The sequence below is a fragment of the Manis pentadactyla genome, chromosome 6 (genome assembly GCF_030020395.1).
Source record: "Manis pentadactyla isolate mManPen7 chromosome 6, mManPen7.hap1, whole genome shotgun sequence".
In the NCBI taxonomy this organism is placed as follows: domain Eukaryota; kingdom Metazoa; phylum Chordata; class Mammalia; order Pholidota; family Manidae; genus Manis; species Manis pentadactyla.
Genome location: NC_080024.1, coordinates 135,364,170 through 135,378,287, shown reverse-complemented (window position 1 = coordinate 135,378,287; position 14,118 = coordinate 135,364,170). Strand labels below are relative to the sequence as shown.

At 38.9% G+C, this 14,118-nt stretch overlaps 1 protein-coding gene across 4 annotated transcripts in view; it reads left to right on the top strand.

Annotated features, from left to right (window-relative positions):
- DYM (dymeclin) overlaps positions 1–14,118 on the top strand; it is a 439,846-nt gene that overhangs the window by 192,861 nt on the left and 232,867 nt on the right. For all 4 annotated transcript variants that reach the window (XM_057504164.1, XM_057504163.1, XM_036918624.2 and 1 more), the window contains one exon: positions 12,282–12,460. In XM_057504164.1, the coding sequence (XP_057360147.1) occupies positions 12,282–12,460 (179 nt within the window). The remainder of the gene's footprint in view (positions 1–12,281; positions 12,461–14,118) is intronic.

Sequence of the window (14,118 nt, the reverse complement as noted above, 5' to 3'; positions counted from 1 at the left end):
TCAATTTACCAAGGTTCTTTTTGTGTCCTAGTATATGATCTATTCTTGAAAAAGTTCCATGTGCACTTGAGAAGAATGTGTATCCTGTTGCTTTCAGGTGTTAGAGTTCTGTAGATGTCTGTTAGGTCCATCTGTTCTAATGTGTTGTTCAGTGCCTCTGTCTTCTTCTTTTCTGTCTGGTTGATCTGTCCTTTGGAATGAGTGGAGTGTAGAAATCCCCTAGAATGAATTCATTGCATTCTATTTCCCCTTTTAATTCTGTTAGTATTTTTTTCACATGTGTAGGTGCTCCTGTATTGAGTACAAAGATATTTATAATGGTTATATCTTCTTGTTGGATTGACTCTTTTATCATTATGTAATGTCCTTGTTTGTCTCTTGTGGCTTTCTTTGTTTTGAAGTCTATTTTTTTTTTTTTTTTTTTTTAGATAATTATTTTTTATTGAAGGGTAGTTGACACACAGTATTACATTACATTAGTTTCAGATGTACAACACAGTGATTCAACATTTATATACATGATAATTCTAAGTACCAGCTATCACCATACCAAGTTGTTACAATATTTTGACTATATTCCTTATGCTATACATTACATCCTGGTTGCTTATTTATTTTACAATTGGAAGTGTGTACTTTTTCTTGGTTGTTGTTGTTAGGGCATCTCTCATATTTATTGATCAAATGGTTGTTAACAACAATAAAATTCTGTATAGGGGACTCAATGCTCAATGCACAATCATTAATCCACCCCAAGCCTAATTTTCGTCAGTCTCCAATCTTCTGAAGCATAACGAACAAGTTCTTACATGGAGAACAAATTCTTACATAGTGAATAAGTTACATGGTGAACAGTACAAGGGCAGTCATCACAGAAACTTTTGGTTTTGCTCATGCATTATGAACTATAAACAGTCAGTTCAAATATGAATACACATTTGATTTTTATACTTGATTTATATGTGGATACCACATTTCTCTCTTTATTATTTTTAATAAGATGCTGAAGTGGTAGGTAGATACAACATAAAGGTAGAAAACATAGTTTAGTGTTGTAAGAGAGCAAATGTAGATGATCAGGTGTGTGCCTGTAGACTATGTGTTAATCCAAGCTAGACAAGGGCAATAAAACATCCACATATGCAGAAGATTTCTCTCAGAACAGGGGGGGTGAGGTTCTAAGCCTCACCTCTGTTGATCCCCAATTTCTCACCTGATGACCCCCCTGCGACTGTGCCTGTCTTAGGTTGTTCCTCCCTTGAGGAATCTTACCCGTCTCTGGCTAACCAGTCATCTTCCGGGGCCATACAGGGAAATGTTAAGTTGGTAAGTGAGAGAGAAGCCTTATTGTTTGAAATGGTTAGCTTTTTATTTCTTTGCATATTTATGCCCTGTGGCTTCTATGCCCAGCATTTGTCTTGAGGTATCTTTACCACTTGGAGGAGTTATGATACTCGGTAAATTTGATATGAGGCACGAATTCTATTTAAGAATTTGTTGTAATTAGGAAGGAAGAAGAAAAGCTATAGAAGTAGCAGGCGGGAGAAAACATGGGAAGATTGATTATTTCTTTGACATATCTTCTTGTAGAGTAACTTCAGCATGTATATATTTTAAGCTACTACTTAAATTGCGCACACACATTAACATAATAGGAGTATAGTTACATAACCAAAGCATACCTGTAATTACCAGCCATCTCCAGTGAAACCAAGAAAACCAGTTAGGCACCCTAGGCATTTGTGAAAACTTATCAATGATATGATGGTTATTATCTAACTGAATTTGAATAGTTTGAGAAAAATCAGACAAATTAAAACAACCCATTCCTGGGCACTGTTCACATGCCATATGTTCTTTTAACAGTAAATAGTCTGTAGTTGTAAGATTTTGGAGCGCTACAATTTGCACTTCTCCTAATTCTTGGTTGAGTTCCAACAGTATAGATCCAGTCAAATTTGTTGTTTTACTGTATGCACAGGCCAGCTTAGATATCTCCTTCATTCCCATGGCAAGTCCAGGAGCTGGTGGGATGAGTGCATCTACAGCTGTAGCAGTGCGTGGATCTTTGTTGGGGTTTTTTGATGATCATCTTCTGGCATGAGTCTTCCAGAGAGTGCTGATGTTGGAAGTTCTCTTTCATATCGTTTCTTAGTTCATTTTCGGGGTAGCCAAATTAGGCTTTGATCCTCTGTATAAACACAAACAGACCCTTTGCCTACACTTTTATATGTCCTTTATATCATTGTGTAGAACTCATTAGAGGTCACCACATAGGAACTGCATTTTTTTTTTTTTAATCATTAATCTACACTTACATGACGAATACTTTGTTTACTAGGCTCTCCCCTATACCAGGTCCCCCCTATATACTCCTTTACAGTCACTGTCCATCAGCGTAGCAACCTGTTGTAGAATCACTACTTGTCTTCTCTGTGTTGTACAGCCCTCCCCTTTCTCCCACCCCGCTATGGATGCTAATCTTAATACCCCCCTACTTCTCCCCCCCTTATCCCTCCCTACCCACCCATCCTCCCCAGTCCCTTTCCCTTTGGTACCTGTTAGTCCATTCTTGAGTTCTGTGATTCTGCTGCTGTTTTGTTCCTTCAGTTTTTCCTTTGTTCTTATATTCCACAGATGAGTGAAATCATTTGGTATTTCTCTTTCTCTGCTTGGCTTGTTTCACTGAGCAAAATACCCTCCAGCTCCATCCATGTTGCTGCAAATGGTTGGATTTGCCCTTTTCTTATGGCTGAGTAGTATTCCATTGTGTATATGTACCACATCTTCTTTATCCATTCATCTATCGATGGACATTTAGGTTGCTTCCAATTCTTGGCTATTGTAAATAGTGCTGCGATAAACATAGGGGTGCACTGATCTTTCTCATACTTGATTGCTGCATTCTTAGGGTAAATTCCTAGGAGTGCAATTCCTGGGTCAAATGGTAAGTCTGTTTTGAGCATTTTGATGTACCTCCATACTGCTTTCCACAATGGTTGAACAAGTTTACATTCCCACCAGCAGTGTAGGAGGGTTCCCCTTTCTCCACAGCCTCACCAACATTTGTTGTTGTTTGTCTTTTGGATGGCAGCCATCCTTACTGGTGTGAGGTGATACCTCATTGTAGTTTTAATTTGCATTTCTCTGATAATTAGCGATGTGGAGCATCTTTTCATGTGTCTGTTGGCCATCTGTATTTCTTTTTTGGAGAACCGTCTGTTCAGTTCCTTTGCCCATTTTTTAATTGGGTTATTTGTTTTTTGTTTGTTGAGGCGTGTGAGCTCTTTATATATTCTGGACGTCAAGCCTTTATCGGATGTGTCATTTTCAAAGATATTCTCCCATACTGTAGGGTTTCTTTTTGTTCTATTGATGGTGTCTTTTGCTGTACAGAAGCTTTTCAGCTTAATATAGTCCCACTTGTTCATTTTTGCTGTTGTTTTCCTTGCCCGGGGAGATATGTTCAAGAAGAGGTCACTCATGTTTATGTCTAAGAGGTTTGTGCCTATGTTTTCTTCCAAGAGTTTAATGGTTTCATGACTTACATTCAGGTCTTTGATCCATTTTGAGTTTACTTTTGTATATGGGGTTAGACGATGGTCCAGTTTCATTCTCCTACATGTAGCTGTCCAGTTTTGCCAGCACCATCTGTTGAAGAGACTGTCATTTCGCCATTGTATGCCCATGGCTCCTTTATCAAATATTAATTGACCATATATGTCTGAGTTAATGTCTGGATTCTCTAGTCTGTTCCATTGGTCTGTGGCTCTGTTCTTGTGCCAGTACCAAATTGTCTTGATTACTATGGCTTTATAATAGAGCTTGAAGTTGGGGAGTGAGATCCCCCCTACTTTATTCTTCTTTCTCAGGATTGCTTTGGCTATTCGGGGTCTTTGGTGGTTCCATATGAATTTTTGAATTATTTGATCCAGTTCATTGAAGAATGTTGCTGGTAGTTTCATAGGGATTGCATCAAATCTGTATATTGCTTTGGGCAGGATGGCCATTTTGACGATATTAATTCTTCCTAGCCATGAGCATGGGATGCGTTTCCATCTGTTAGTGTCCCCTTTAATTTCTTTTAAGAGTGACTTGTAGTTTTCAGAATATAAGTCTTTCACTTCTTTGGTTAGGTTTATTCCTAGGTATTTTATTTTTTTTGATGCAATTGTGAATGGAGTTGTTTTCCTGATTTCTCTTTCTGTTGGTTCATTGTTGGTATATAGGAAAGCCACAGATTTCTGTGTGTTGATTTTGTATCCTGCAACTTTGCTGTATTCCGATATCAGTTCTAGTAGTTCTGGGGTGGAGTCTTTAGGGTTTTTTATGTACAGTATCATGTCATCTGCAGATAGTGACAGTTTGACTTCTTCTTTGCCAATCTGGATTCCTTGTATTTTTTTGTTTTGTCTGATTGCCGTGGCTAGGACCTCTAGTACAATGTTAAATAACAGTGGGGAGAGTGGGCATCCCTGTCTAGTTCCCGATCTCAGCGGAAATGCTTTCAGCTTCTCGCTATTCAATATAATGTTGGCTGTGGGTTTTTCATAGATGGCCTTTATTATGTTGAGGTACTTGCCCTCTATTCCCATTTTGCTGAGAGTTTTTATCATGAATGGATGTTGAACTTTGTCAAATGCTTTTTCAGCATCTATGGAGATGATCATGTGGTTTTTGTCTTTCTTTTTGTTGATGTGGTGGATGATATTGATGGACTTTCGAATGTTGTGCCATCCTTGCATCCCTGGGATGAATCCCACTTGGTCATGGTGTACGATGGTTTGATGTATTTTTGAATTCAGTTTGCTAAAATTTTGTTGAGTATTTTTGCGTCTACGTTCATCAGGGATATTGGTCTATAGTTTTCTTTTTTGGTGGTGTCTTTGCCTGGTTTTGGTATTAGGGTGATGTTAGCTTCATAGAATGAGTTTGGGAGTATCCCCTCCTCTTCTATTTCTTGGAAAACTTTAAGGAGAATGGGTATTATGTCTTCCCTGTATGTCTGATAAAATTCCGAGGTAAATCCATCTGGCCCGGGGGTTTTGTTCTTTGGTAGTTTTTTGATTACTGCTTCAATTTCGTTGCTGGTAATTGGTCTGTTTAGATTTTCTGTTTCTTTTTGGGTCAGTCTTGGAAGGTTGTATTTTTCTAGGAAGTTGTCCATTTCTCCTAGGTTTCCCAGCTTGTTAGCATATAGGTTTTCATAGTAGTCTCTAATAATTCTTTGTATTTCTGCGGGATCTGTTGTGATTTTTCCTTTCTCATTTCTGATACTGTTGATTTGTGTTGACTCTCTTTTCCTCTTAATAAGTCTGGCTAGAGGCTTATCTATTTTGTTTATTTTCTCGAAGAACCAGCTCTTGGTTTCATTGATTTTTGCTATTGTTTTATTCTTCTCAATTTTATTTATTTCTTCTCTGATCTTTATTATGTCCCTCCTTCTGCTGACCTTAGGCCTCATTTGTTCTTCTTTTTCCAATTTTGATAGTTGTGACATTAGACCGTTCATTTGGGATTGCTCTTCCTTTTTTAAATATGCTTGGAGTGCTATATACTTTCCTCTTAAGACTGCTTTTGCTGCGTCCCACAGAAGTTGGGGCTTAGTGTTGTTGTTGTCATTTGTTTCCAAATATTGCTGGATCTCCATTTTGATTTGGTCATTGATCCATTGATTATTTAGGAGCGTGTTGTTTAGCCTCCATGTGTTTGTGAGCCTTTTTGCTTTCTTTGAACAGTTTATTTCTAGTTTAATGCCTTTGTGGTCTGAAAAGTTGGTTGGTAGGATTTCAATCTTTTGGAATTTACTGAGGCTCTTTTTGTGTCCTAGTATGTGGTCTATTCTGGAGAATGTTCCATGTACACTTGAGAAGAACGTGTATCCTGTTGCTTTTGGATGTAGAGTTCTGTAGATGTCTATTAGGTCCATCTGTTCTAGTGTGTTGTTCAGTGCCTCTGTGTCCTTACTTATTTTCTGTCTGGTGGATCTGTCCTTTGGAGTGAGTGGTGTGTTGAAGTCTCCTAGAATGAATGCATTGCATTCTATTTCCTCCTTTAGTTCTGTTAATATTTGTTTCAGGTATGTTGGTGCTCCTGTATTGGGTGCATATATATTTATAATGGTTATATCCTCTTGATGGACTGAGCCCTTTATCATTATGTAATGTCCTTCTTTGTCTTTTGTTACTTTCTTTATTTTGAAGTCTGTTTTGTCTGATACCAGAATTGCAACACCTGCTTTCTTCTCTCTGTTGTTTGCTTGAAATATCTTTTTCCATCCCTTGACTTTAAGTCTGTGCGCGTCTTTGGGTTTGAGGTGAGTCTCTTGTAAGCAGCATATGGATGGATCTTGCTTTTTTATCCATTCTATTACTCTGTGTCTTTTGATTGGTGCATTCAGTCCATTTACATTTAGGGTGATTATTGAAAGGTATGAATTTATTGCCATTGCAGGCTTTAAGTTTGTGGTTACCAAAGGTTTAGGGTTAGCTTCTTTACTGTCTTACTGTCTAACTTAACTCGCTTGTTGAGCTATTATAAACACAATCTGATGATTCTTTATTTCTCTCCCTTCTTATTCCTCCTCCTCCCTTCTTCATATGTTGGGTGTTTTGTTGTGTGCTCTTTTTAGGAGTGCTCCCATCTAGAGCAGTCCCTGTAGGATGCCCTGTAGAGGTGGTTTGTGGGAGGCAAATTCCCTCAACTTTTGCTTGTCTGGGAATTGTTTAATCCCTCCTTCATATTTAAATGATATTCGTGCTGGATACAGTAGTCTTGGTTCGAGGCCCTTCTGTTTCATTGCATTAAGTATATCATGCCATTCTCTTCTGGCCTGTAGGGTTTCTGTTGAGAAGTCTGATGATAGCCTGATGGGTTTTCCTTTGTAGGTAACCTTTTTTTTCTCTCTGGCTGCTTGTAATACTTTGTCCTTGTCTTTGATCTTTGCCATTTTAATTATTATGTGTCTTGGTGTTGCCCTCCTTGGATCCCTTGTCATGGGAGTTCTGTGTACCTCTGTGGTCTGAGAGGCCATTTCTTCCCCTAGTTTGGGGAAATTTTCAGCAATTATTTCTTCAAAGACATTTTCTATCCCCTTTTCTCTCTCTACTTCTTCTGGAATGCCTATGATTCTTATATTATTTCTTTTATTTTGATCACTCAGCTCTCTTAAAATTCTTTCATTCCTGGAGATCCTTTTATCTCTCTCTGCATCAGCTTCTCTGCGTTCCTGTTCTCTGTTTTCTAGTCCATTAATGGTCTCTTGCATCTCGTCCATTCTGTTTTGAAGTCCTTCCAGAGCTTGTTTTATTTCTGAATTCTCCTTCCTTAGTTCTTGCATATTTCTCTGCAAGTCCATCAGCATGGTTATGACTTTTGTTTTGAATTCTTTTTCAGGTAGACTGGCTAAATCTATCTCCCCAGATTCCTTCTCAGGGGAAGATGTAGCAGATGCCGAAGCTGTCTGGGTTAGTCTTGTCTGAATCATATTTTTTTGCCTTTTCATGTTGACAGGTGCTATTGACTGTCAGCTGGGAGGGCCAAAATTTTCACTTACTACTGGCCTTTCTTTACTGGGGCAACTGCGACCCCTAGTGGCTTGTGTTGGGTAATTGCGTGTAGAGTGGGTCTTTGTGTCTTGCCTGGCCGGGAGGGAGAAATTTCCCTTTCTGTGGGCGGAATTTGTCTCAGGCTGCTTCTCTGCTTTCGCAGCGCCCGGTGGGGTGATGGATGGGGGGGCTGCTTGACTGTTTGCCTCCGTGATGGGTCTCAGAGCTGTTGCCCAGGGGGTTAGTGCACCCGCGTTTTCCCTGTAATTTCCAGCTGCTGTACTGTGACCTGGGTTGTTTCCGTCAAGCTGTTAAGTCCCTGTCCCTTTAAGACTTTCAAAAAGCCCCCGCTTTTCTTTGTCACAGGGGCATCAGCTTCAGCACCCGCTCTGAGGTCTTACCCCCTGTTCTCCCAGTATCCAGGGCCCCCTGGGCATATACTGTGTCTGCGCTCTGGCCCGGATGGCTGGGGCTGGGTGTTCGGCAGTCCTGGGCTCCGTCTCCCTCCCGCTCTGCCTATTGTTCTCCCACCGGGAGCTGGGGGGAGGGGCGCTCGTGTCCCGCAGGGCCGGGGCTTGTATCTTACCCCTTTCACCAGTCGCTGGGTTCTCGCTGGTGTAGCTGCAGTCTGGCCACTGTCCTGCGTCTTCTGGTCTCTCTTTTAGGGCTAGTTGTGTTTGTTGTATTTTCAAAAGTATATATGTTTTTGGGAGGAGATTCCCACTGTCCTACTCACGCCGCCATGTTGGCTCCGCCCCTGCCTTGAAGTCTATTTTGTCTGATACAAGTACTGCCACTCCTGCTTTTTTCTCCCTATTATTTGCATGAAATATCTTTTTCCATCCCATCACTTTTAGTCCATGTATGTCTTTGTGTTTAAAGTGAGTTTCTTGTAGGCAGCATGTATATCCGTCTTGTTTTTTTATCCATTCAGTGACTCCATGTCTTTTTTTCCCCTTATTTATTTATTTATTTTATTTTTATTTTGCTATCATTAATGTACAGTTACATGAATGACATTATGGTTACCTGACTCCCCCTATTACCAAGTCCCCACCACATACCCCATTGCAGTGACTCTATATCTTTTGATTGCTGCCTCCAGACCATTTGCATTTAGTGTGATTATTGATAGGTATGTACTTATTGACATTGCAGGCTTTAAGATTCATGGTTACCAAACATTCAAGGTTTACTTCCTTACTATCTAAGAGTCTAACTTAACTTGCTTAATATGCTATTACAGACACAATCTAAAGGTTCTTTTTTTCTCATCCTTTTTCTTCCTCCTCCATTCTTTATGTATTAGGTATCATATTCTGTACTCTTTGTCTATCCCTTGAATGACTTTGGGGATAGTTAATTTAATTTTGCATTTGCTTAGTTATCAACTGTTCTACTTTCTTTACTGTGGTTTTATTACCTCTAGTGACAGCTATTAAACCTTGGGAACATTTCCATCTATAGCAGTCCTTCCAAAAACTGTAGAGACAGTTTGTGGGAGGTAAATTCTGTCAGCTTTTGCTTATCTGGAAATGGTTTAATCCCTCCTTCAAATTTAAATGATAACCTTGCCAGATAAAGTATTCTTGGTTCAAGGCCCTTCTGCTTCATTGCATTAAATACATCATACCACTCCCTTCTGGCCTGTAAGGTTTCTGTGAGAAGTGTGATGATAGCCTGATGGGCTTTCCTTTGTATGTGATCTTATTTCTCTCTCTGACTGCTTTTAATAGTCTGTCCTTATCATTGATCTTTGCCACTTTAATTACTGTAAGTCTTTGTGTTGTTTTTCTTGGGTCCCTTGTGCTGGTAGATCTGTGCACCTCCATGGCCTGAGAGACTATCTCCTTCCCCAGATTGGGGAAGTTTTCAGCAATTATCTCCTCACAGACACTTTCTTTCCCTTGTTCTCTCTCTTCTTCTGGTACCCCTATAATGCAAATATTTTTCCATTTAGATTGGTCACACGGTTCTCTCAATATTCTTTCATTCTTAGAGATCCTTTTTTCTCTCTGTGCCTCAGCTTCTTTGTATTCCTCTTCTCTAATTTCTATTTCATTTATTGTCTCCTCCACCGTATCTAATCTGCTTTTAAAACTTTCCACTGTATGTTTCATTTCTGATACTGTGTTCCATAATGATTGGATCTCCAACCAAAATTCACTCCTGAGTTCTTCAATATTTTTTTGTACCTCCATGAGCATGTTCATGATTTTTATTTTGAAATCCCTTTCAGCAAGGTACCTGAGGTCAATTTCATTTGAATCTTTCTCAGGTGTTGTATTTATAATTTTACTTTGAACCAGGTTCCTTTGGTGTTTCATATTTGTATATGGCGACCTCTAGTGCCCAGAAGCTCTACTCTCTGGATCTGCTCAGCCCCTGAAGCAATATCCGGGGTCACAGGGGAGCGGTGTTGGTGCCTGGGGGAAGGGAAGAGCTGTTTCCTGCTTCCCAGCTGCTATGCCTGTCTCCAGTGCCTGAACCAGTGGGCTGAGCACAAAGGTATAAGCCTCTATGCTTTGTGTCTGTATTTAGTGTAGATGGGGCTTTCCTCTGGCTGGCCTAACGCCAGGGTAGGGTTTGATGGTTTGCGAGCCAGGTGTGGCTGGCCGGGAGAAAGGTGCAGTGGGCTGCATATCACGGAGGGAGTCCTTGGAGCTGTGTAGACAGCCAGGGAGCTTGAGCACCTCAAGATCGTGAAAGTTCCCATCCTGCTGGGCAGAGTGCACCTGGACAATTTTGTCTACCTGTCCTTTCTCCTGAGCAGGAAGCTCTGTGCAATCCTTGCCCCTTTGGCAGCCCTCTTGTTAAGGGCTTCCTTGTTAGGAAGCCTCTCAGACTGCCCACCTTTCTTTTGTCCCAGAGCAGCCAGATATGGATCCCTGCTTTCCAAAAGCAGCTGGAATCTCAGTCTCTCTAGGTATTCTGCCTGTGTTAGCTTTCCAACCTGCTAATCATGAGATTACCATGAAAGCACCATGAAATGTAGGTTTGTGCTTCCAGAGCAGATCTCTGAAGTTAGGTATTCAGCAGTCCCAGGCCTCCACTCTGGCCCTTCTCTGTTTCGCTTCTTCCTGCCGGTGAGCTGGGGTGGGGGAAGGGCTTGGGTCTCACTGGGCCACAGCTTTGGTACGTTACCCTGTTTCGTGAGGTTTATTCTTTTCTCCAGGTGTCTGCAGTTTGGCACAGTTCTCTTTCCTGTTGCTCTTTCAGGATTAGTTGTATTAATTATATTTTTGTATTATATGTGGTTTTAGGAGAAAGCCTCTGTCTCACCTCTCACACTGCCATCTTTAATCCTATCAATCTCAAGACATTTTTTAGATCACTTTTCTCATAAAATTAAAGGTGAAAAAGGAGAATCTGAGGTCTGCTATAAGGATTGTTACCATACATTTCTTTTTCATAAGAGAACTTTTGGAACTTTTGGGAATGTTAAAGCAACATTTAAAAATTTCTGGTGTGTGTGTGTTTTGCTTGTGGCTCTGTGTCTTTCTAAAAATTCTCGGTGCTTAATTATCCAAACACATTGAAACATCAGCTGTCATGTTGCAGTTTCTTATCTGAGGAGATTATAATTTTCTCTAAATCAGTTGACCTGTCTTTTCCTCCTTTTTGACTTTATAACCTTGCTTGATTCAGTTTCTAAGCAAATCCAGCTAACTGTAGGAAGGGGGCTCTGTCAGTTTTAGAATATCAAGAATTTTTACAATATGGAATTTATGCTTTTTTATCAATCCAGTGACTCTACGTAACAAAACAAAAAGTTTCTTAACTGTTCTTAACTTAGTTTTAGGTTTTCCTTTAAACATAAAAAAGTTATAGATGTTTTCTAACTGTTTTCTTGTTTGGTACATTCTGTCCATTATAGAATCTCATTGAACATACTGATTTTGATACTTTAAAACTAGCTAAATTATGTTTTTGATTTTTAAAACTAGCTAAGTTATAAGTTTTTATCGTAGCTACATTCTTCATAAATGGTTTAATGACATTCATTAATACTTCAGCAATGGTTATTCATTTGAAAAAAATTAACTTAACTTCAAGGCAATTTTTTCTTTTTAACTCTATCTTACAAAAGGATTTTCTGTTTTATGTAGAAACTTTTGTATTCTTTCTCTACATATTTTTATTTTGGACTGGTGTTCATTTAGTTTTAGTGACAAAAATCTCAATGAAATAATTAAATTGTATCACTAGAGGGTCTCTTACCTAGTCCCATAGCTCTGTTTATTTAATCTCAGGTTTTTATTGCTGATTTAATTGTATGTAATATATAGCTATATTAATGCAAAAAAATGATGGAGTAAAACTGTCTTAGTTTATGAAATATTGGCCCTTTTTTTTAAGATTAAAAAGTCATTGTGAAGTAGTATTTGCACATATATTTGTAATTATTGGAAGGGTGTGGTGTATGTAGTATAGAGAAATAAATTATCCCAGTTTGTTTGTTTTTCATTTTTTTGGTGAGAACCTTTCAAGTCTATTCTCTTAGCAAATCCAGTTTTACAGTGTTACCAATTATAGCCACTGTTTTACATGAGTTCTTTTTTAGGTAACATTTAAAATATAAATTAAAAATTTCAATCTGAAATACAGAAACATATACAAAATTAATGGGAATTGAATTGTATACATTAACAGTGTGTTTATTATTTAATAAGGCATAGTCCAGAAAATACTGATGTAATATTTTTTTAAAATTTTGTGTTTTCTGTATTCCAGATAGCAGTCCTTTCCCCTCATCAATTCCACACGCCTTCCAGATTAACTTTAACAGTTTGTACACGGCCCTCTGTGAGCAGCAAACATCTGATCAAGCAACTCTCCTCTTGTATACATTGCTCCATCAAAATAGTAATATTAGGACGTACATGTTGGCTCGCACAGATATGGAAAATCTTGTAAGTATTGTACTAAACGTTTTGTGCTTTTTGTACTTCATTATGTTTTGGAGAATAATTTGTTTTCCCAAGAGGGTATGTATGTTTGCCTGGTTGTAAGGCTGATGATGACCTGGTGATTGAAGAGATGTCACCAGGCACAGGCAGAGTAATGAGTAGAAGACAGTGCATGTGGAGCTCCCCTGCCCTTTAGAGCTTTATTTAATAGCCACCCACTGCCCATGATTTAGCCTGATCAGTTTCTCCAAGAAGCAGTGTTTGCCATTCTTAAGAAGGTTTTAATTCCTTCTTGGTTCCTACCTGTTCCTAAGTGCCTGCCCACCAAGTTCGGGTAACTCCTCACAGTTGCAGCATTTTCTGATGGGAACGGCTGAAAGGAAGGGTGATTTTCAACTTACTTTTCCATGTGTCTGTCCCTACAACAGGCTTAGACTTCAGGGCTCCCTGAACTTAATTCCTGGGATGTTACTTCAGGTATCTTTGCCAGGTATCACTTAACTGCTTCTTTCACTATGAGAATGAAATTGGTTCCAAAGTTTTGCACATTGAGAAAAACTCCTATAGGCAATCACTGATTTCCATTATTACTAATGTGTGAACAAAAATGTTTCTATGAGTGGAAAGCTACCTCACCAACATGTTAATATTATAATTTGAAATACATATGTATAGATAACATTGGGCTATTCATGAAAATTGTGAACATCCCTGAAATAGCCAGCAGCTTTGAGAATGCTACTGAGAAAATGTCCCCTGTGCTCCGTTTTTTACAGTTTGATAGCAGGATTCTCCAGAAATTTGGTGGCTATTTCTTCAGTGTTAAAACACTAGTAAACATGGAATACTAGGATTTATTTGAAGAGCATATTCTATGTCAAAGTGGCACTAAGGACGAAAAACGTGATGAAAAAACCTGACTGCACACCAGCTCTATGTGGAAAACATTGGCTTACATAGTAAAATTGGGTATAGTGGTGTACAGCTTGTAGAGTAAAAATTTGTGAAGAGAAGGCTTATTTACTGATGGGTGACTGAGGATAAGCAGAGGCAGTTCTGAGCATGATGTATCCTAAGGGAAATGATGGCAATAAGCAGAAAGCTCATGACATTGCCTGTTCTAGAAAGTTCTATGGTAAGAATGTTGACACAAGGCTGACATACATGGGTGAAAAGTTAAAAGATTTTGTTTTGGGTTTTTTTATTTGGTGAAGGGGGTTGAGTGGAGGGGTTGTGTTCTTGTTTTTAGTATCTTGCACGGCTTGCTTTGATGTCTTAACTTGTGTCCTTACCTGTCCTTCTGCTTTTCTCCTGTAATAAATGCTTTTTGAGGCTATGATTAGGAATATGTTATCAGTAGGAAATTTGCTGATCTGATTTTGTTTAAAATTCATTTATTCTACAATCTTTGCTATTAAGAAATGTTGACACATTATAGTGTTTCTAAAAATATATCTTAATGTGTGTAACTTCCTGACGGGCTGGAGGCTGCCATGCCTTTAAATGGCCTCTACAAACCCAACCTTTACGTGTGGCAGACCTTCAAAGAGGGGGATGATTTTTCTTTACTACTATCTTAGCTGTACAATTGGAAAGTACTTTCAGTTACAGTTTTGTTTGTTTCAGAGTCATAGTTTTATTTTTTTTTCTTCTAAAGAAAA